Here is a 24,169-nt window from a genome sequence, read left to right on the forward strand (position 1 = left end):
AGAGGTATGTCTCGAAGGAGAGTGCTGTTTCCCATTGCTCAATAGGTAGTGCTCATTTGCCCTATATGCTGCAAATTATTGTCAGCAGGAAAGGAAGTATATATGGTAGCTAAGCTAAATGTCTGAATAATATAACAACAAAAATAATTATAACAAATATAATAATAAATCCCATATATCAAATGCATCCTATGTGCTCGGTATTATACTGATGGCTTTACATATATTACACATTTAATTTTCATGATGCTCCTGGATGAGAAATAATGCTTTTGTGTTTTACATGAAAGGAAATTGAGGAAAGGAAAGGGAAATTGAGGCATGCAGAATGTTAAGTTAAATCATTTTCCCAAGGTCACCCAGCAGGACCTTGACAAAGCAGGAGTTTGAACCCAGGTCTAACCAACTGAAAACCCAGACCTTTTCTGATATATCATACATCTTCTACACAACATAATACACAGTTTTTACAGCTTCCCTTATTTGCAGGCCTCTGTGTTCGTCCCAGTCTCTGGATCAAAGTCTTATTAGACTTGTCCTGATTGCTTTACGGGGAGTACAGAACATATTCTCATGCTGATTCCTTTCAAGGTCAGCCAGCTTTCCTTCTAACCTCTGAAATGACACTCATTTACATTACTCAATTATTTCTGCCCAAACTATTTTATTTTTAATTTTCTTTACCAATGGATTTATTTCTTAGGTCCTAAAAGAAGAAAATAAAATAGCCTTCTACTCATAGTTATCTTTGTGCATCAAGAGATTTTCACAACTTAGAGTATACCCTAATAAAATAATAAGAAGAATTTAATGTCAGGGGATAAGGTTCCTTTTAGGACTTCCAGAATCATCCCAAAGTTTTATGATGTGTCTCCAATTCCAAACCTGAAAGGAGAACATGATGGTTTATGAGACTTCAATCCAGTCTGGAAGCAGACTCACTGTTCTAGAAGCAAAGGCACAAATGAATAGGATAGAGACTGCTACAATTTGAATGTTTGTCCCCTCCAAAACTCATGTTGAAACTTAATCCCAATGTAACAGCCTTAAGAGGTGGGGCCTTTAAGAGGTGATTGGGCCATGAGGGCTCTACTCTCCTGATGGATTAATGGATTAACAGATTAATGGATTAATAGGTTATCACAGAAGTGGGTAAGTTATCATGTCAGTGAGTCTATTATAAAAACCAGTTTGGCTCTCAGTGTGCCCCTTCTTGTCCTGTCATGCCTTCTGCCATGTTATGACACAGCACAAGGCCCTCACCAGAAGCTGACTAGATGCAGCTGCCTGATCTTGGACTTCCTAACCTCTAGAATTGTGAGCAAAATAAACCTCTTTCCTTTATAAATTTCCCAGTCTCAGATATTCTGTTAAAGCAACAGAAAATGGGCTAAGACAGAGGAGAAAGACAAGAAGATGAAAGAAAGGAAAAAAAAAAAAAAGCACACATAGCACACCTTGCTGATAAATAAGGATGACAATCAAAAACCCTCATGAAATGAGAAGATTGGAAAGAAATCCATAATGTGCCTGGAAGTACTAGACCCAATCTGAGATTCACCTGTTCATCAGAACAGGCCTTTTTTGCATATTACTATGTTCCAGGCACTGTTTTGGGGTTATAGCAGTGCTTGTGACAGCAAGGGTTCTGCTTTCAAGGAGTTTCTAGGGAGAGGGAGGGAGCCAGATTTTTTTTAATTTTAGTAAAAACAAAAAATAAGAAAACATCGGGAATATTTATTTGAAATAAAACAGTGAGATAAGATAGAGATTGAGCAAGAATTATAATGATGGTCAAGGGATGTCTCTCTGTAAAGGTCAAATTTTCAGGACAGACCTCAAATTGATGAGTGGTGTGTATGCTGAGAGAAGAAGCAGACTTGAGACATTCAAAGCAGAGAGGACATCAAGAGCAAAGGCCCTGAGGCTTGAGCAAATTTAGTATATTGGATGTAACAGCAGGAGGGCCCATGTGGGTAAGCTGAGGACATCAAGGTGAGAATATCAACGTGGGTAGGGACCAGACCAGGTAAGATCTTGTGAGCCCTTGTAAGGACTTTTAATTTATGCAAAGAGCAATAGAACATGATATAATGTCTAAGAGTGATGAGGATATAAAAGAAACAAGACTAGCCACATACAAGTTGATAATTGTTGGAGACAGTGGTGGGCTCATGATAAAAATCTCCACTTTTAGGCTGGGCACAGTGGCTCATGCCTGTAATCCCAACACTTTGGGAGGCCAAGGCGGGTGGATCACCTGAGGTCAGGAGTTCAAGACCAGCCTGGCCAACACGGCGAAACCCCGTCTCTACTAAAAATACAAAAATTAGCCAGGCGTGGTGGCAGGTGCTTGTAATCCCAGCTACTTGGGAAGGTGAGGCAGGAAAATCACTTGAACCTGGGAGGCAGAGGTTGCAGTGAGCCAAGATCATGCCATTGCACTCCAGCCTGGGCAACAAGAGCAGGACTCCATGTCAAAAAAAAAAAAAAAAAAAACTCCACTTTTGTATATCTTTACATTTTCCACTGGATATAGCCTCGACTGTACTCACCAGGTTCTCCACACCCTAAGCCACATGCCAGATTTGTTTAGCAGATTCAATGGAGCAGGTTCATTCATGGGGGCACCAAACCAAAAGTCCTTTTAAAAACAGTTACCTATGATTTAAAAGTGTGAAGTGATTGTAGTATGGTGGGGAAACAGTGGGCCAACTATCATGAGAATTAGGAGATCTGGACAGCTACATGATCTCTTTGATCATATAGTTTTCTTACTTGCTCAGTGCAGCAGTAGTGCCAACCTGTCCTCAGACGGGGATGTAATAATTAAAAGAGGTAGCAGGGGAAAATTCTACAAACCATGGAGGGTTGTGCAAATGTAAGGAATTTTTTTTTTTTTTTTTTTTTTTTTTTTATTTTGAGACGGAGTCTCACTCTGTCGCCAGGCTGAAGGCAGTGGCACGATCTCGGCTTACTGCAACCTCTGCCTCCCAGGTTCAAGTGATTCTCCTGCCTCAGTCTCCCGAGTAGCTGGGACTACAGGCATGCGCCACCACACCCAGCTAATTTTTGTATTTTTAGTAGAGATGGGGTTTCACCATGTTGGCCAGGATGGTCTTGATCTCCTGACCTCGTGATCCGCCTGCCTCAGCCTCCCAAAGTGCTGGGATTATAGGCATGAGCCACTGTGCCTGGCCAGGAATTGTTATTATCTTGGATGTCTTTCTATTACAATTACCACTACTACTGCAAAAATCCTAATTGCTAATAAAGTATTTTTAGGTTTTTAAAGGATTTCATAGAGTATGATTGCTGGACTGAGCACAGAGGTAATAATTGGTAGAGCAGCAGTTAAGAAGATTGCTCTACCACAGAATTGAAAGAATGTCTTCGCATAGTCCAAGAACTCCAGCTGAATTTTGAAACTCCAAAAGCTCAAGGAACACCAGCTTCACATTTGCCTGCGGGAGGGGTGTGTGCACACATTTTGATTTCCAGCCCTGAAAGTGGAGAATGGTTTATTAAGTGTTTCTCCAGGACATCCCTTCCAAAGGGTTGACAGCATGTTTGAGCAACTACCTTGGAAACACTTAAAACCTACTGAAATGTAGGGGAGTACAATTATTTCTGAACTATGGGCCAGAGTGAGAAAGCTTGCCCAAGTCTCATGATTATGTTCCAGTTCTCTGCTCTTCAAAACACTCTGCTAAGGTGACCACACTTGTTTTTCTCTCTCAGGCCATTCTGTCATTTAGTTGCATAACCTCAGTTCTATTCTTTCAATAATATATACATAGTTCACAGTGCCTTCGGGGTAGTTTCCGTATCAAGGTTTTGGTTTCTTCTGATACAAAACACACACACACACACACCCCTTCCAATCCTAGAGGAAAAGAGTATATTAAGTAGAGTTAATAAAGAAGCGTTAGATCCCAGACCATTCAGATTTAGCTGGTGGGACTGTGAGGAGTGTGATCATGCAGAAATGAAGCTCTCACAGGTGGTTAAGTATGCTGGAGTTGGAGGCACAGCCTGTGTTTGAATATCCACTCTACCACTTCTTATATGCTGTGTGAGTTTAGACAGGTCACTTAACTAAGCTAAACTTCCTCATTTGTGAAATGGAAATAATAATAGTAACTGCTTTGTGGAACTGATGAGAAGATTACATCTATGAGAAGCACTTAGCACAGTTTCCAGGACAAAGTGAGTGTTCAAAAAATGTTAAGGAGTTACCGTTGTGGTTATAGGTTGGTGGGAAGCATTGTAAATTATTTTATTACAATGTCTCTCACCTGACTTCTCTTTGGCTAACTCAGTGGCTCTCAACTTGGGGTGATTTTCTGCCCCTATGGCAGAAAATGTGCCTTTTTCAGTTGTCACAGCTGGGGAATGTTACTGGCATCTGGTGGGTAAAGGCTAGGGATGCTGCTAGACATTCTACAATGCACAGGACAACCCCCACAACAAAGAATTATCTAGCCCAAAATGTCAACAATGCTGAGGTTGAGAAGCCCTAGAAACTAAAACAGTGTGGGGTTTGTAATTATTGAAACCATGTAACAACTTTAGTTATTCAAAGACACATTTACCTGGGATATAAAAACTCTAAAATGTACTTCAATTGTGGAAAGAGGCATCAATGATTAACCATAATCATTTCTGATCATGACCAAGTCACCCCTGAGACTAGTAACTGCAGGTGCTCACAAAAAAATATGCAGCTGTCCTTCCTGCCTTCAGGGGATCATTCATGAAAGTAATTTCTCACCTGACAAAAATGATAGCTTAACATTTACTGCATCATTGCCCCTGTTTCTGTAGACTGTTCTACCGAAGTTTTAATTTGTCACTAGTTTAAAGGGCCAAAAGATCTGTTTTCTTCAGATATTAGAGACACAAACCAAGCATCTCCCACTTTCTTGGAATTCCTTCTCAAAAATGACTAAAGTCTGAGACTGTTTTCTTATTTAATGTCTATTGAATTCTGTTTTACAGAATTTCAAAAGAGCAGGTTCTTAGCTTACTTTTCAATGGAACATTTTAGCCAGGTAGTATAAGTACAGGTGCGGGTAACCTCAGATAAATCAAGGTGTTATGCAGCTGTCTCTATATTAAAAATATTTGCTGACATCAGTGTAGACTTCATCTTGTAGTTCTTCAGTGTTTTCTTTCCTTATCTTTTGCTCATAAGATGGCTTTGTGTTTGGTTTGATATTATACTGAGAAAGCATATTAGAATCAAAGCACCAAGATTTCAAAAGTCCAGACTACTCTTCCCAAAGAGAAATGTGCAATCACAATAGCATGACATGGGTACAAATATAGAAGTATGTTATTAAAGTATTGAGAATTAGCTTTCCTAACCTCCCCACCTGCAATCTTTTACTCCTAATCTCCAAAAAATGAACAAATCATTGGCTCAAAATGGTCACAAATTGTATGTGGTGTTAAAAATCTATTATTTTTATTGTATATAAAATGTTGCCAGGTGTGGTGGCTCATGCCTGTAATCCCAGCACTTTGGGAGGCCAAGGCAGGTGGATCACTAGGTCAGGAGTTCAAGACCAGCCTGGCCAACATGGTGAAACCCCATCTCTACCAAAAATACAAAGATTAGCTGGGTGTGGTGGCGTGTGCCTGTAATCCCAGCTTCTCGGGAGGCTGAGGCATGAGAATCACTTGAACCCGGGAGGCAGAGGCTACAGCGAGCCAAGATGGTGCCATTGCACTGCAGCCTGGACGACAGAGCGAGACTCAGTCTCGAAAAAAAAGAAAAAAAGTTATACTAGTTGGGCACGGTGGCTCACACCTGTAATCCCAGCACTTTAGAAGGCCGAGGCAAGTGGATCACCTGAGGTCAGGAGTTCGAGACCAGCCTGGCCAACATGGTGAAACTCCGTCTCTACTAAAAATAAAAAAATTAGCTGGGCATGGTGGCAAGCGCCTGTAGTCCCAGCTACTCAGGCGGCTGAGGCGGGAGAATTGCTTGAACCTGGGATTCGCAACTGCACTCCAGCCTGGGCAACAGAGCAAGACACTGTCTCAAAAAAAAAAAAAGTTATACCACTATTACTGTAATCATTAAGGGAAGAATACTTCTCATCAGAGTTTGTCTGCAGTAAAGTACTCTTGTCAGCTTTGTGTTCCTTTCTGTCCTATCTTATGTACAAACCGATCTCCATTATGTGTCACCTGCCTTCTAATGGCTGATCATCTTGATTCTTACATTACCTGAAACACAGTGAAAGTGTTAGTGAACTTAGAATAGTGGTTCTTAACTAGAGATTTACCCAGGGAGATTTTTTAAATCCTGATGTCCTGGCCACATCCCAGACTAATTAAATAAAAATCACTAAGGTTGAAAGCCAGTCCTCAGAATCTTTTAAAACTCCTTAGGTGATTACAATGGGAAGCCAAAGTTAAAACCAATGAGTTAGAAAAAAAAAAAACTACTATAATGAGCAGAAGCAAAACACCCAAGTGACGTTTGTAACATCACTCTCTCACATCTATTTTCAGGTGTTTCGGCATGGAGACCGAAGTCCCATTGACACCTTTCCCACTGACCCCATAAAGGAATCTTCATGGCCACAAGGATTTGGCCAACTCACCCAGGTTGGTTGGACTTTTAGCTAAAGATTGTCGATGAAGCTGGGTGTGGTGGCTCACGCCTGTAATCCCAGCACTTTGGGAGGCCGAGGCAGGCAGATCAACTGAGGTCAGGAGTTCGAGACCAGCCTGGCCAACGTGGTGAAACCCTCTCTCTACTAAAAATACAAAAATTAGCCAGGATTGGTGGTGGGCACCTGTAATCCCAGCTACTCGGGAGTCTGAGGTAGGAGAATCACTTGAACCTGGGAAGTGGAGGTTGCAGTGAGCCGAGATCGCACCATTGCACTCCAGCCTGGGCAACAAAAGTAAAACTCCATCTCAAAAAAAAAAAAAAAAAAAAAAAAAAAAAAAAGATTCTTGATGAGTCTCAAGGGGAAATGTATATAGAATTGTCTGTTTTGATATTTTTTGCCCTTCTGGCTTTATTTAAATGTAAGAGACGTACATGAACAAAGACTATATGAGCTTAGAAATGCTGAAGAGAGCCAAGTGGTAATCATAAGCCAGGATTTGAATTTCTTAGGCTTCACATGAGAAAGTGAAAAATAGTCTTGTAATCAATAAGCTGAATCAACAGCATTGGGAAACATGATTCCCCAAAGTGCTTATATCAGAATATGATTTCTTGTCAGCTGGATATATTGGGATTTGACCTTCCTTATAAGTTGTCAGTTAAACACAGGAAGCCCTACTTTCTGAAGAGCATCTAAGGAGAAGGTGAACTGGGGAGCAAAGCCATCTTTAGTCACTGTTCCAAAGCCCTATTCCCTTTGCTTGTAAGATTGGATGACTCTTCTGTTTGGAGCCACAAGGCCAGGTGAATTGCTTCTGTCCTGATCTGTTTAAATATATTAATTAAGAAAATGTCACAGAATCTTTAGAGTAGAATGTCTCAAAAACTAATGGGTCTTAATCCTGCCAAAACATTGGGATTATCTGGAGAGGTTTAAAAAATATATTGATGTCTGCCCGGGAGGTTCTTATTTAATTGGTCTAGTATGTGTCCTGGGCATTGGGATTTTTAGAAGCTCCTTGGTGATCAGTTCACTCTAATGTGTAGCCAAGGCTGAGAATTTCTGCCCTGACTATATTTCATAGAGGAGAAAACTCAGGCAGGCTATTTGAGACCAGCATCTTCTGTCTCCCAGGTCAAAGCTCTTCTCACCATAGCCTACCCATCTTCTGTCCCTTTGAATGAAAGAGAGGCTACAAAAATTCAGATTTACTTGTTAATACCTATGGCTATGTATACACTCCTGTTCTGTTGCTATGTTTTCCCATTAAGACCAAAAGATTCTTCTAGGCTGCAGGATCTGAGTTCTTCTTCTGAAGAACCTTGATTACCCATCAGATTCTATTAGGGCAGTATTTCTCAAGCTTCCATGTGCAAATGAATCATTTGGGAATCTTGTCAAAATGCAGATTCTAATTCAGCAGGTCTGATGTGGGACCTGCGATTCTGCATGTCTAACATACTCCCAAGGATGACAATGGCACTGGTACATGGACCACATTTGAAGTGACAAGGTTCTAGGGCTCAGATTCCTACCCTTGTCTAGGTACTTTTTGTTTTTGTTTTTTTTTTGAGATGGAGTCTCACTCTGTCCCCTCAGGCTGGAGTGCAGTGGCTCGATCTCAGCTCACTGCAGCCTCTGCCTCCCAGATTCAAGCAATTCTCGTGCCTCAGCCTCCCAAGTAGCTGGAACTACAGGAGAGCACCACCATGCCTGGCTAATTTTTTATATTTTTAGTAGAGATGGGGTTTCGCCATGTTGCCAAGGCTGGTCTCAAACTCCTGAGCTCAGGTAATCCACCCACCTTGGCCTCCCAAAGTGCTAGAATTTCAGGCCTGAGCCGCCACACCCAGCCTTGTCTAGGTACTTTAAATCTACATAATCATAAGATGATGGCTGTCTAGATCAGTGTCTAGGTACTTTTAATCTGCCTTGTCTAGGTATTTTTAATCTGCATAATCATAAGATGATGGCTGTCTAGATCAGTGGTTTTTAAAATGTGGTCCCTGGACCAGCAGCATCACCATCACGTGGGAACTTCTCAGTAACGTAAATTCTTCACGCAATACCCGGTGAACCATAAACTTTGGAATTAAAGCCCAGAAGTCTGTGTTTTATTGAGTCCTCCAGGTGATTCTGTGCATGCTAAAGTGTGAAAATCACTGCTTCATACAGACGACTATTTAAAAAGTCAGCTGTAAGAACACAATTAGACCTAAAGTACCTGCTTCTCCGCTACTCAGGTCATGGTATATTATTCCTTTCCCACCTCGTCCCCATCCTAGATGGGAAGTGATTATAGTGGTGGTCAAGCAAATGACAAGTGTGACAAGCAAATGACAAGTGGGACCAAGCAGCAGCCACCGTAACAACCTCCTCTCTGGCTCCCAAAGCTCTAGTAAGGCTCTGGATTAAAGACAAACTTGAATGCTGCATTTCCAAAGCATGGTGCTCTACTATATGCATCTGAATCACTTGGGAGACTTGTTAAAATGCAGATGTCAGGGCCCCACTCAGGAACTAATGAGCTGGAATCTCTGATGGAGATGCTGAGGAATCTGCATTTCAACATGCACCGCTGGATAATTTTGTTTCTGATGCACAGTAATGGTTGTGGACCACTGAGCTAATGCAGTGCATCTCAGTGATTACTGTCCATCAGAAGCTTGTTAAAAAATATTCTTGAGCACCACCCCCAAAGGTTCTGGTTCAGTAGGTCAAGGGTGGGGCCCAAGAATTTGATTTCTATAATGCTTTTAAGTGAAGCCAATACAGACCACACTTAGAGTAACATGTTCTAATTTTTTTATGAACCAGGAATTAATAAACTGGGCAGATAGTAAAGCATTGCCCACAGAGGTTGAAAGAGACTTTCAGATTCATCGAGTCTAATCTCATCAGATGGTTGAGTTTCTTCCACAAAATCCCCACCAAGTGGGTCTCTTTGAATGCTCTACCAACAAGGATCCCACTACGTCAGAGATGAACCATTTACTTAAATCAGATCAATCACCCAACTATCAACTAAGCACTTACTATGTGCAAGTCTCTATGTTAAGTGCTAATGAAGATAAATGAGTTTTTTCAGGGAGTCAGGGAACTGTAACTAAAGAGTACAGCTCTTTTGTTTTCACTTAAATATGTGTCATTATTGTGGAACTATTAAACCACACCATTGTTCATTCTACACATATAATGAAAAAAAAATCAACAAATTTTTATGATAGTGTGATTCATAGAACTTACTTTCATTAATTTTTGTTTTTATTTTTTTCCCATAGCTGGGCATGGAGCAGCATTATGAACTTGGAGAGTATATAAGAAAGAGATATAGAAAATTCTTGAATGAGTCCTATAAACATGAACAGGCAAGTTGGGGAGCCAAGAGTAGGAACTTTGATCTTTGAAATAATTAAAATAATTCTGCATATATAAAAGTGCTTTGCCTGTTTTCCAAGGAACTTATACAAGTCAGAGGTCTTGTTTACAAATATATTCCTCTTTATGCAAATTTTTGTTCCAAAAAGTTTGTGAATATGAGTAATTTCAAGATTTTATGAACACCTGAATAAATACTTTGGCTTGACAAGTAGCCACTGCTTAATTGATCTCATTTGTCAATTCAACTATTGGCCAACCAGGTTGCTTTGTACCATGATCATAATATTGCTCATTCCTTAACAAGTATTATGATTCTGATGTTAGCACAATGTCTGTAATATTTCACTGTGGGTGTCCTTTCCTTTCTCTAATACCTTGGCAGCTCTGTAGAAAAAAACCTCATGCTCCCTTTACGTTCGCTTCTGCTTTGATTTTCCTACTCTAGGTTTATATTCGAAGCACAGACGTTGACCGGACTTTGATGAGTGCTATGACAAACCTGGCAGCCCTGTTTCCCCCAGAAGGTGTTAGCATCTGGAATCCTATCCTACTCTGGCAGCCCATCCCGGTGCACACAGTTCCTCTTTCTGAAGATCAGGTCAGTATACTGGGAAAACCAGGAGATTTCAGATGGACCTAGAATGAGGAAGGCAGGCTACTCAACAGTTGTGGATTTGGGAGTCTGGACACTCCTTGAGCTGTGCAGTTTTAATTCTTTCTTAAATAAAGATACAAAGGACAATTTAGGACATGGAAAACCCTAGCTAAGAGAGAGTAGGAACCAAATTTCTCTTTGGATCTGTATGATCCACTTTGTTTTGCCACTCTTGCAACTCTTGGCAATTTGCCCCCTCATCGTCATACACAGAGAGAGAGAGAGAGGGAGAGGGAGAGAGACGGGTCCCCCAGTGTTCTGCCTTAATTCCCAGGCTTTTGGTGCCCCAAACAGGTTTCTCCACTCTCCAGATTATCCAAAGATATTTATACCACCAAACACTCCTCCACTCATGAAAATCCACATTCCTAGGTAGAGAAAAAAAGATTTGAGTGCATAATCATTGCCTAACATTTTATGTGAATCATTGTGTTACCTTTCATAACAACTCTGAATGGACAATATTCTTGCTCTCCTTTTATAGTGAGGGAAATAAGTGCTTGGAGAGGTTAAATAACAAACAAATTGGTCCAAAGCAACACTGCTGGCAAGCATCACTCTGGGATTAAAACTAGGCCTATTTCATTCCAGAGCAATTTTCTTCCCTATAAAATCATGATTCTCAGACTTAGCTGCATATTAGGATCACGTGGTTTTTTAAAAAAAAATCCTGATGCCCAGGGCACTCTCCGTAAGAAATCGGAATGTCTGAGGGTGGACCCAGGCATCAGTGTTTGAAAAATAATCTCCCTCAATGATTCCAGTGGGGAGCCAAGTTTGAGAACCAGTGCTATAAACTAAGCTGCCTGAATGGGGCTGTTTAAGAGAAACTCTCAAACGTGTTTACACAGGGTGGGACCGACCAAGCTTTCTTTAATCTTTTCAGAGGAATGGGTATTTTTAAAGTAGTAATAGATAAATCTAACTAATCTTCCAGGTGTGAAACTTAAGGCTATATGAAAGAAATAGTTTGGGACAAAGAATCCCTTCCTAATTTCCCTGCAGTCCCATCATAGGCATGACCATCGCATCTCTTTATGGCTGAAGCTTAGCCTGACTGCTGGACCCAGACTTTTGCCCAGTGACCTCTGGGGTAGGTTACTATCCTCTTTGTCCTGCCAGTACCCCTAGAAATTTGACTTAATTGCTGCATCTAGGGACTTAGGGATTTTTCCCAAATGCTGTGTAGAAAGTCACTGGAGTTAAATCTACTCCAACCATTTTTCTGCTGTTTCTTGAAAAGACAGGATGATTTATTTACATCTCTTTTCCTTCACAGAATCATGAGGGAAGTATTGTGATTACCAGTGTTAAGCATTTGTGAATATTTTATTCCAAAAAGAAAAAAAATCACTTTACCAGCCTTTTCTGCAGAGATAAAGACTGGAGGTCAGGTGCGGTGGCTCATGCCTGTAATCCCAGCACTTTGGGAGGCCGAGGCGGGCAGATCACCTGAGGTCAGGAGTTCGAGACCAGCCTGGCTAACATGGTGAAACCCCATTTCTACTAAAAATACAAATATTAGCTGGGCATGGTGGTGCACGCCTGTAATCCCAGCTACTCGGGAGGCTGAGGCAGGAGAATCACTTGAACCTGGGAGGTGGAGGTTGCAGTGAGCCGAGATCGCACCGTTGCACTCCAGCTTGGGCAACAAGAGTGAAATTCCGTCTCAAAAATAAATAAAAAACAAAACAAAACAAAGACTGGATAGCAGCACCAAAATTTAGCAAAATGTAGACCACAACAGCTATTTAACAATTAATCCTGAATGATAGTAATTAAGTTACACAGAAAGAGAATGCAGGTGCTAGTAGAAGAGGAGGAAAGAAACAGGGAGAGTGAGGGAGAGAAAGAGAGAAGCAAGGAACATTATCTACCTATGGCTTCCATCTATCTGATTCACTAAGGTCAAAAAAATTCTCTCATATCAACTAAGAAATCTAATGAAACCAATCAACACTAGCTTATTCCTAGCATTTAGCTGTGCTGAATGCTGTAGAGAAATAGGAGGCGAAGTTTTTCTAATTTATAGTTTGATGAAAGCAAATTAGCATGTGTGAAATGTGTAGAAGACATTATAAGATGGCAGGCAATAATTTCAAGTACAAGCCACATATGCTGGGTGAAGTCAGAGAATGAGACTTACGTGCAGTTACCACAGGGCAGTCATTCAGGTCTTCATAAAGAGAGTGAGAACTTGAACCAGACCTCAGAGGAGAGGGAGGAAGGAGAGGAAGGCAGCACAAAAACATGACCATGAGTGAATATGTAGAATGCCAGTTCTTCTGTGCCCAGAGTTCATATTTAGAAAGAGAATGAAAATAAAATTGATTATATTGGACACAGATTAGATAATCCAAATTTAATAGCCAGGAGGAATCTTGAGTTGAAAGAAAGGCAGCGTGATGTTAGAAGAAGGGCTGAATTTGAAGTTGGAAAACCTACCTCTGAGAGCCAACTACCACTTCAGATATATGACCTTGAGTAACCTCCGTAAACCTCAGTTTCCTTTCTGTAACATGGGAAAATAGCACCCACCTAACTTCTTCTTAGGGATTTGTGAAAGTCAAGTTAGCTAAAAAATGGAAAACACCATAAACTGCAAAATTCTGGACAGATGTCTCGGTGATTATTCTGTTTATTTTCAGCCTGACTCAATTTGTGGATGAAAAAAACTATCATCCAGGAAGTAATTAATTAAATTCCAGGCCTTTTAATGAACAGTCTTCTGCTTTTTCTCTTAACAATATAATTTCTCCTATGGAACAATTTGAAAGCCATGCATGCAAATTTAGACTAAAAGCAATGGACATAAAAGAAACCTGTATACATTCTTCGGTATTATGCACATGTGATGAGTGGTGCTTTTGGGCACTTGCCTGACAGTAGCTTGGACAGAAAAGACACTGGAGCCTCAGAGAATAACTATTGAAGCAATTCTGGAATTAAGAAATAAGGCCTGAAACGAGATGGTAAAAGATGTTAGAGGAAGAGAAGCAAGGTAAGACAAGGTGACACACAGAATCAGAAATGATGAACAGGAAGCAACTTTTAAAATAAGTGTTTTCTGAGTAGCTACTAATATGCCAAGCCCTGTGCTGGGCATTGACATTGCAGCAGTGAACAAAACAGACATGATCCTGGCTCTCGTCAAGTTTATATTTTATAGGAAATAGATGATAAAGAAGTAAAATAAAATAATGTCAGATGGCGATGAGTTCCTGGAAAGAAATGAAACAGGTTAATATGATAGAGACTGGCCCAGGATGGCTAGAAGAGGGGTAGAAGTCAATGGGGGAGTGTTCAAGGCAGGAAACAGTTTTAGGCAGAGCTCCTAAGCCAGTGCCTTCCGGGACAGCAAGAAGGCCCAAAGTGTTGCTGGAGAGGAGTGACAAGGGACAGTAATAGGAAAAGAGGGCAGTGCAGTTCCTAGAGGCCAACTCATGCAAACTCTTGATGTATTCTGTGTGGTGGTGAGTTTTGATTTTATTTTAGGTAAAATGGAAAGCCAATGAAGGTCATGAACCACAAAATGACATGATCTGATCGATACTTTAAAAAGATTCATGCTTAAAAAATAATAATAGGCCGGGCGCGGTGGCTCACGCCTGTAATCCCAGCACTTTGGGAGGCCAAGGCAGGCGGATCACGAGGTCAGGAGATCGAGACCATCCTGGCTAACACAGTGAAACCCTGTCTCTACTAAAAGTACAAAAAATTAGCCAGGCGTGGTGGCAGGCGCCTGTAGTCCCAGCTACTCAGGAGAGTGAGGAAGGAGAATGGCGTGAATCCGGGAAGCAGAGCTTGCAATGAGCCGAGATCGTGCCACTGCACTCCAGCCTGGGTGACAGAGCAAGACTCCGTCTCAAAAAATAATAATAATAATAAAAGGTATTAGTGTAACTGCTGTGTGGAGAATGAATTAGGATGGCTGAAAGAGTGAACACTGATTTACCAAATAGGAAGTTCTCACAGTAGTTGAAACACAAGTTATGGTGGCTAGGACTGGGAGGGGACTATGAAGATAAAAAAAAGAGGTCTATTTTGAAATAGAAGGGGATATGTTTTGAAAATAGAGAAACAAAAGTGACTATGAAGTAGGTTGATAAATTCTGCCACTAACAAAAGCAGAGAAAATTACAAAGAGGGAATGGTTAAAAATGAAGTTGAATTCATTTTAATATGATAGAGGCTGGGGAAGGATGGCTAGAAGAGGAGTAGAAGTCAGTTGGGGAGTGTTCAAGGCAGGGAACAGTTTTATGCAGAGATCCTAAGCCTATGCCTTCAGGGACAGCAAGAAGGCCCTTGTAACATGTACAAGTTTAGCCTTGTACATGTTAAATTTGAGGAAAAAAAAATCCAAATTAGTTATTTCTACCAAGGGCTAGAAATACAGGACTAGTCACAGATGGAAAGTAAGGGCAACAAAATAAACTTGAGAGCCACAAACCTGTGGGTTACAGTTAAAATTATAAAACACTGTCAAAATTTAATTAATTTTAGGAAATTCACTTTGTCCTCACAACAGGTTTTTGAAGTATATTTTTCTAAGTATTTAATACGTACTCTTAACAGTCTGCAAATTTGCAAAAACTGAAGTTAATGAGTGGTTAATTGACTTAAGATTTTTTCCAGAATCAAATTCCTTTCTCCATACATACATGCGTTGGGGTGTGTGTGTGTGTGTGTGTGTGTACAGATGTGCACCTACTGCAAGAAATGAAAGTGATTGGGAAGGAAGCAAGATAACAGTTATTCACGTGGAAGATCGAGAAGTGTAAATATTTACCACCAACAGCTCAGTTATATTATGGCAAGTTTATGAAAGAAAAAAAGGATTTTCAATTCTGAATACATATCCTACTATTTTAAGACCTATAGATCATTTGATTCTTTCTCCCAAATTTTGGAATTTCCACCCAGCTCAAAACACATTTGAATCTTTTATTAAGGTTGCTTTGAACCTAATGAGGCTTAAAATATTGCTGCAGCATATTTAGCAAAGTTTTTCTGACTCATAACAGTTTTATGATTTTTCTCTTATCCTCAGTTGCTATACCTGCCTTTCAGGAACTGCCCTCGTTTTCAAGAACTTGAGAGTGAGACTTTGAAATCAGAGGAATTCCAGAAGAGGCTGCACCCTTATAAGGTTAAAAGCTAGTTTTGTTTAGTGGTACTTGTTAGTTTGTTAGTGGTACTTGAGTGTGAGGGCCAAGACACAAGATGAAGCTTTGGCTTCTTAAAAAGATGGGACGAATGCATCTGTCAGTGGCTGGTTACAGCAATGGGTTAGAATATTTAATGAGGGAGGTCATCACTCCTGCTTCCCTTCCCCGTACAGGGGTCACAAGCCAATAGACAAGCCAGTCCTTTTGAATCCTTTACTCATGGCCTTGAGAGGAACCAGGTGTGAGTAAATGGCTGGATGAGAATAAATATAAGTCTAAAATCACCTGCCTTATTCAGGCTGAGGGGCTGGGATTATTGTCTTTATATACAAAGGATAGTCTTTTTCTTTTGTTTCTATTTTGCAAAATACCCATTTTCAGCACAATACAAAAGGTAGATATAATGCTGTGTACTTTTTAAAATAATCTTTTGAATATAATACATTCATACTGTCCAAAAATTAGAAAATATCAAAAGGAATACAGTGGAAGCCTCCATGACCCCACAGGTAACCACTAGCATTATTTTCTAGTAGTCTTTTATGTATTTATTTTATGCAGTCTTTTATGTATTTTATGTAGTATTTTATGCAGTCTTCCAATTTCCTTATGCATATACAAACATAAAAATATATTCTGATAGTTTCTTCTTTTGTTACATGAAAATGGTATACTATTCATAGGATTGGGCACCTTGGTTTTCTTTTGTTTTTGTTTTTTTTTTCCATTTAAGAAAATATATTGGAAATATTTCTATATCTGTATGTAAAGAGTTTCCTCCTTTTCTTTCTTTTCCTTTTTTTTAAACAAATGTGTAATATTTATATTTATGCCATCATTTATTTAACCAGCCCCTATTGATAGGAATATGGGTCATTTTTCAATCTTTCATTTTTACAAACAGCATGTGTGAATAACTTGTGCATCTAAATAGTTTCACAAGAATACCTGTGGGATAATATCCTAGAAGTAGACATTCTGGGTTAATCTGAAATATTATTAATTTACCCTCCAAAGAGGTTTTACTACTTTCTACTTCTATCAGCACTGCATGCAAATGCCCATTTCTCCACAACTTTGCCAACAGTATGTGGACCACTCTGGGGATATTTGCCAATCTGGTAAGTGGAAAATAATATCACTAGAAGCATCCATCCCCTCTAAAATTAGGAATAAGACAAGGAAGCTCACTATTATAACTACTGTACAACATCGTGCTATAGTGCTTTTTTTCTTGTGATGAGTGAGTTTGGGTATCTTCATCTAGTTAAATACCATTTTTTGGTTTGTTTTTTGATATTGTATTTCTTTTTTAACTTTTATTTTAAGTTCAGGGGTACAAGTGCAGGTTTGTTATATAGGTAAACATGTGTCATGGGGGTTTGTTGTACAGATTATTTCATCACCCAGGTATAAAGCCTAGTACTCAGTGGTTATTTTTCCTGATCCTTTGCCTCCTCCCACCCTTCACCTTCCAAGAGGCCCCAGTGTGTCTTCTTCCCCTCTATGTGTCCGTGTATTCTCATCAGTTAAATGCCATTTATATTTCCTTTTATATCAATATCCCTTGACTATTTTTCTTTTGGATGATTGATTTTCCTTTTACTATAAGTTTTTAGAAGCTTTTTTCTATATATTTTAACATTTCTGTCTGTGATATTTTGTGTGTGAAAAAAACACACTCAATGTGTTTTTTCCTATTTTTCTCACTTGACAACACCAATCAACACAGACAGAAGACTTCTGTGACCAAATATGGGGGACCTCTCTGCAAGAAAAGGCAGCCCGTTCTGCAGTAGACACCAGCTGGGTGACCTCCAATTCAGTTTTGACACCATCTATTTGGAGATAGCATCAGATCCTACAGGTTGAGGGCTCAGGCCCCAAAACTGGCCGCCCCCAACCCGCCACCTCAGACACAGATGAAAGTCCAGACCTCCAAACTTCTGACAGGCTGGCTTTAAGTTGGGGTTCCCACAACTTCCGCTTTGGGTTCGATCAGTTTGCAGGGGCAGCTCACAGAACTCAGGGAAACACAGTTACCAGTTATTACAAAGGATATTACAAAAGATATAAGGAAAAGGTCAAGGAGCTTGCCTGCCTTCTTCAGGACCACCACATTCCAGGAACCTCTAAGTGTTCAGCTCTCTGAAGGCTCTCTGAATCCTCTCCCTTTGGGCTTTTTATGGAGATTTCATTGCATAGGCATGATTGATTAAGCCACAGGCTATTGGCTATCAACTTAAATTTTAACTCCCTCCCCTCCCCAGAGGTTCTGAAGTAGGGCTGAAAGTCCCAACGCTCTAATCCTGGCCTTGGCTTTCTGGTGACCAACCCCCATCCTGAAGCTGGCCAGGGACTGCCAGCCATCAATCAATCATTAGCATGCAAAAAGACATACTTTGGAGACTCCAAGGATTTTAGGAATTCTATGGCAGAAAATGGAGATGAACACCAAATAGAAGGCCGGGCACAGTGGCTCACACTTGTAATCCCAGCACTTTGGGAGGCCAAGGTGGGTGGATCACCTGAGGTCAGGAGTTTGAGACCAGCCTGGCCAACTTAGTGAAACCCTGTCTCTACTAAAAACACAAAAAATTAGCCAGGCGTGGTGGCAGGCGCCTGTAATCCCAGCTACTCAGGAGGCTGAGGCAAGAGAATCACTTGAACCCAGGAGGCGGAGGTTGCAGTGAGCCGAGATGGCGCCACTGCATTTCAGCCTGGGCAACAAGAATGAAATTCCATCTCAAAAAAAAAAAAAAAAAAAGACCAAATATATATTTCATAATATCACAGATAATGAATGGCATTTTTTTAAAAAAAGTTTGTCTATTAACTGCTTACCGTGTTCTTGCCATGTAGGTTCTGTATCGATGTATTCTTATATGGCTTCTATATGTTGAGTCATGTTTAGAAAAGCTTTCCCCACTCCTAGGTTATAAAGGAAGTCTGCAATGCTTTCTTCTAATTCCACTCTAGCTTCATTTCTCATTTATATATTGAATTCATTTACAGTTCATACTGGTAGAAGGTATCCTGTTTAAGTTTTTTCCTGGAAGATTATCTAATTGCTCCATCATTGTTTATTGAATAGTTCATTTTTTTCCTACTTATCGAAGCTATTATATATTAAAATTCCCATAGGTGTGGGGTCTATTTATGTAATTTTTATTCTGTTTAATTTTTTATTAGCCAAAACTTGGGTTTTAACTATTAAGACTTTATAATATGCTTTAATATCTAAAGGGCTAGTCATCCCTCATTGCTTTTTCTGAGTTTCCATGGCTATGTTTTAATTTTCTTTGTGAACTTCAGAGTCAGCTTGTCTAGTTCCAAAAGTATTTTTTAATTTTTAGTATTTTCATTAGGATCATATTAAATTTATTTAACTTAGGGAGAATTTGCAACTTTTTACTGTCAAATCTTCCTAAGAATATGGTACATGTTCCTACTTGTTTTATCTTAAAGATTATTTTAGGGTTTTCTTCATATATGTCTTTACATTTTTTGTTAAGTTTGTTTCAGGTTTACAGTATCTCCAGTTTTCAAAAATGTGTATCTCTGATTTCTTCCTTTTGCCTATTTGCACTGGCCACTACTTACAGTATAATGTTATGGGCAGTGTTGGTAGTGGGTATTCTTGTCTTATTTCTGATTTTAGAGGAGTTTTCCTAATAAGCATACAGGCTTTTGAACCAAAATAGACATATTTTTATCAAATTAAGGAAATATCCACCTTTCTTATTTTCTTGAGTGTATTTTTTTAAATCAATATTAGTTGCTTAATCTCCTGAATGATTGTTTTAACATTTTTTAATACAATCAAATTATTTTTCTCCTTGGATTAATTACAATGATTGATTACATTCATAGATTTACCAATGTTGAACAATCTTTACATTTCTCAAATCAAACCCATTTCCTTTTATGTGACATTGAATTACTTCCTGTTATTTTACTTACACCTTTTGCATTGATATTTACAAGTGGCATTGAACTAATAGTTTTATTTTGGGGGCAATCTTTGTCAGTATCAGTGTTACACTTAATTCATAAGAAGTTTTTGAAAGTTTTCTTTCATCTTCTATGCTCCAGAACAGTTAAAATAGCATTAGAATAATTTACTCTTGAAAATCTTGGTAGAATTCCTCTATGACAGTCATCTGGCCCTGGAGCTTTTATGTTTGAGAAGATGGCAGTAGGAGCTCTTTAACAATAATTTCTATTATTTTATGAAAATCTATTGAGGTTAATATTGGCAAATTGTAGTTCCCTAGAAATTTCATCCATCAGACAGACAATATCTTCCAAAAGGCTTCCCAGAAATGGCTGCCAATTTCAGCAGTCAGATAGCTGAACATTGGGTCTCATTATTGTGACATTCCAAGAAACATACAGAACCTAGCAAAAGATTTGCATTCCATCCAAGTTTTATATGTATAGCCAAAGACCAAGCCCTATTTGTGTTGCATGTTCCTGGATGCTTTGGCCTGAAATATGCTTTCCTTTCTCACCTGGGACATATTTACACGTGAGTTATACTTTACCCACTTCTAAAAAGAATCTGAGGCAGTACACTTCAATCCAATTCCAGCACGAACCAGGAACATGTGGCAGTCAGCCAGCATCTATCTACATTTTAAATGTAATAATAAGGAATAATCAATTCGTGTTTGTAAAATTCTTTGGAATGACATTATCGTAACCAATATTACTGGTGCATTTTTCTGTGAAGAACAGCAGTTCTCAACAGGGGCGCATTTGCCTCACAAGGAACATTTGGCAATGTCAGGAGATATTCTGGGTTATACAAGTGGGAGATTAGGAATGCTACTGGCATCTAGTGGGCAGAGGCCAGGATACTGTGAAACATCCTATAATGCATAGGAGAGCTCCCTACAACAAGGAATTGTCTAGCTCAAAATATCAATAATGCTGAAGCTGAGAAACCTGTGTAGGAATTTTTCTTTCTCTGTTTGTGTTTCAGGATTTTATAGCTACCTTGGGAAAACTTTCAGGATTACATGGCCAGGACCTTTTTGGAATTTGGAGTAAAGTCTACGACCCTTTATATTGTGAGGTAAAAGAAAAAAAAATCACAGGTTAACTTGCAATCTGATTTTATGATTTATGCTTATTTTGAAATAGATGAATATCTTTTCTTTCACTTCTTTATGAACGTATTACTTATACTTCTTTTGACATTGAAACGTAATTCACAACTTCCTTATATTAACTTGAAAATGCTGACTTCTCTTTTCTCTCTATTATTATTTCTGTTTTCACCCTTTAGAAAATTACAAGCAAAATTGCTTTTCTTCTATGAGTTTCCACTTTAGTTTTTCCCCCCTTGGATTCAGTAGGAGCTTATTTATTTTGCAGCCACTCAAAAATGCTGGGTTCCTGTCCTTGGTCTTAATGAAAAAACAATGTTGTTATAAAGAAAGAGGGGGAAATTACCTGATTTCCGAATGTAGAAATAAACAAGCAAAATATAAGCCAGGCTATTTATATTTGCTTAACAAGAAAGAACTTCTTTCTTGCTTTGCGATGCATTTGAAATACCGTTTGTGGCCAGATAAATTACGATTGCTTTTCAAGGTTACATGGTGTTTCTCACTCACCATGCTCCACCTTCTGGCCAAAAGGAGTACTCTCTGTTCCTGTTTTCCCAACTAGCTCACTAAATATGGGGCAAGATTCTGACCACCCACCTAATTCATATTGACTTCTAACTTTGAGGTCATCATGAGAGTCTGGGGGGCAGCAATTACTTCCGTAGTTCTATCTTAATAACAGATGACACAGTTTGCCTCCATCCATCCTAGAGTTAATTGACCCAATCACATGCTACTTTCCCAGTATTTTCACTTTATCATCAGCAACTATTTCAGTGAAAATTCATTAGCATTGTAAAAGACTCTTCAGTGAAAACAAGAGCCCCCATTTTTGTTCCAGTCATAATTTTTTTTTCTTCTTTACTACAGTTTGATCTGAGCTATTCCAAAATGTGGTCATGTCATGTGATATTTTTTCCAAATCTCTCTCACTTATTTCCTCTGTAGGTCACTCCACTTTGGTCTCCTCTTTCATGGACTCGCTTTCTCTCACTCTTAATCCTGCCTTTGAAACTGGGGGACTCCTAATCAACTCTTCCTAATGGGTAATAAATATTGGCACAAGGTCTCTACCTGCCCTGCTTGTACTTAACCATTCATTTAACGCATATTTACCAAGTATCTACTGTGTGCAAGGTGCAGGCTTTCCTCAAGAGTCAGTGAACTACAGCCAGGTGTGGTGGCTCCTGCCTGTAATCCCAGCACTTCTGGGAGGCTGAGATGGGAGGATCATTTGAGGCTAGAAGTTCAGGATGAGCCTGGGCAGCATAATGAGGCCCTACCTCTACAAAACACTTTTAAAAATTAGCCACCTGTGGCCAGGTGCAGTGGCTCATGCCTATAATCCCAGCACTTTGGGCTAAGGTGGGCAGATTGCCTGAGCTCAGGAGTTCGAGACCAGCCTGGCCAACATGGTGAAATTTCATCTCTACTAAAAATAGAAAAATTAGCCGGGTGTGGTGGCGCATGCCTGTAATCCCAGCTACTCGGGAGGCTGAGGCAAGAGAATCGCTTGAACCCAGGAAGTGGAGGTTGCAGTGAGCTGAAATCGTGCCACTGCACTCCAGGCTGGATGACAGAGCAAGATTCTGTCTCAAAAAAAAAAAAAAAAAGTGCCACGTGTTGTGGCATGCACCTATAGTCCCAACTACTCAGGAGGCTGAGGTAGGAGGATTGCTTGAGCCCTGGAGTTTGAGGTTACAGTGAGCTGTGATGGCCACTGCATTCCAGCCTTGGTGACAGAGCAAGACCCTGTCTCTGAAAAAAAAAAAGAAAAAAAAAGTCAGCAAACTAGACCTTGATGGGGGTAGGGGAGAATATATTACTGAAGGCTCCAGAAATATATTGCCTTTCCTAACTGGCCTCTCAGGCAGCCCATTCAGCTTTTCAGGAAATATCATTTAACTCTGTCAGGTTCATAGAAAGATTTCTAACCCTTTCATAAAGGAATGAGGTATTATTTCCCTACTGCACCCTTACTCTGCAAAATATGAACCACCCACTGATCCAGAGTTAAACCAAAAGCTATGGACTGGGTAGGAATGGGTAAATTCATTTATATAAGCTTTTCTTCTGAAAGTCAATACCACTACTTATCACAATATGAAGTTCTCTTAGAAAGAAATGGCAGGACAAGAAAGTCTGGCCCTACTAGTTCTTGTGAGGTGAAAAAGGATAAGTCAACAAAGAGGACAGTCATATAAATACACATACATTTTTCTTCCTTTTTCTTTGCTACAGAGTGTTCACAATTTCACTTTACCCTCCTGGGCCACTGAGGACACCATGACTAAGTTGAGAGAATTGTCAGAATTGTCCCTCCTGTCCCTCTATGGAATTCACAAGCAGAAAGAGAAATCTAGGCTCCAAGGGGGTAAGTATTAAAAAATGAGAGGAGCATATTGGATTTGTGGTTGAATGATCCAGGTCTGAGTCATTCCCTCCACTAATCAACTGTGTGATCTCAGACAGTTCACTTAATCACTCTTGCACCAGCTTCCATTCTGCAAAATGGGGATATTAATGATACTTCATAGACAGTGAGTATTAAAATGAATGTATGTATTCAAATGGCTTAGAGAAAACAGTACCTGGTACATAATACACTGTCAATAAATGTCATATGTTAGTATAATCATAACTATTACTCACTCAGGCCCTTAGTTTTCTATCTGAAAAATGAAAGCTAAAGCTAAATGATCCTTTCCATCCCCTCCAGATCAAAAATCAAGGATCTGTGTCTGAGCCACATGAAAATCAATTGTGTCTTGTGGCCTATATGATGAATTTTTCAAGTGGGAGGTATGACAAAAGTGGCCTGTTTTCCTGAAACCCTGAGTGGTAGTCATTATGAAAGCCGATAAAATATATTTTTCAGGCTAATTGTTATATTTTTCAGACCAATTATGTGCTGTTAAAATATGTTGCAATTGACAAGTTTATAACACAGCTTGAAATTTTTCATTGACATTGAAAGCTGTTGAGATTTATTTATCAATGATGCCTCTTCTTGGTTAGAACTGGCTCTTCGTAGCACAGGACACCCTGCCATATGAAGGCAGACGCAGGCAAGAGGATGCTGGATTCTTGTAATCAGGATAAGTGGATGGAAGAAAAAAGTCAGGACCAGCAAAGACAAGGACAGTTGTTGGGGCTTATGAGAGAAACTGGATGGGCAGGCCAAGATACCAAATGAGGTGTCAGACTTAGATGTGG

At 39.6% G+C, this 24,169-nt stretch overlaps 1 protein-coding gene across 1 annotated transcript in view; it reads left to right on the forward strand.

The window, feature by feature from the left end:
* ACP3 (acid phosphatase 3) overlaps nt 1-24,169 on the forward strand; it is a 56,682-nt gene that overhangs the window by 6,711 nt on the left and 25,802 nt on the right. Inside the window, exons 2-7 of the mRNA XM_003829463.4 lie at nt 6,526-6,621; nt 9,914-10,000; nt 10,459-10,611; nt 15,719-15,817; nt 20,824-20,916; nt 23,195-23,327. Of these exons, the coding sequence (XP_003829511.1) occupies nt 6,526-6,621; nt 9,914-10,000; nt 10,459-10,611; nt 15,719-15,817; nt 20,824-20,916; nt 23,195-23,327 (661 nt within the window). The remainder of the gene's footprint in view (nt 1-6,525; nt 6,622-9,913; nt 10,001-10,458; nt 10,612-15,718; nt 15,818-20,823; nt 20,917-23,194; nt 23,328-24,169) is intronic.

This window comes from Pan paniscus, chromosome 2, assembly GCF_029289425.2.
Source record: "Pan paniscus chromosome 2, NHGRI_mPanPan1-v2.0_pri, whole genome shotgun sequence".
Taxonomy (NCBI): Eukaryota; Metazoa; Chordata; class Mammalia; order Primates; family Hominidae; genus Pan; species Pan paniscus.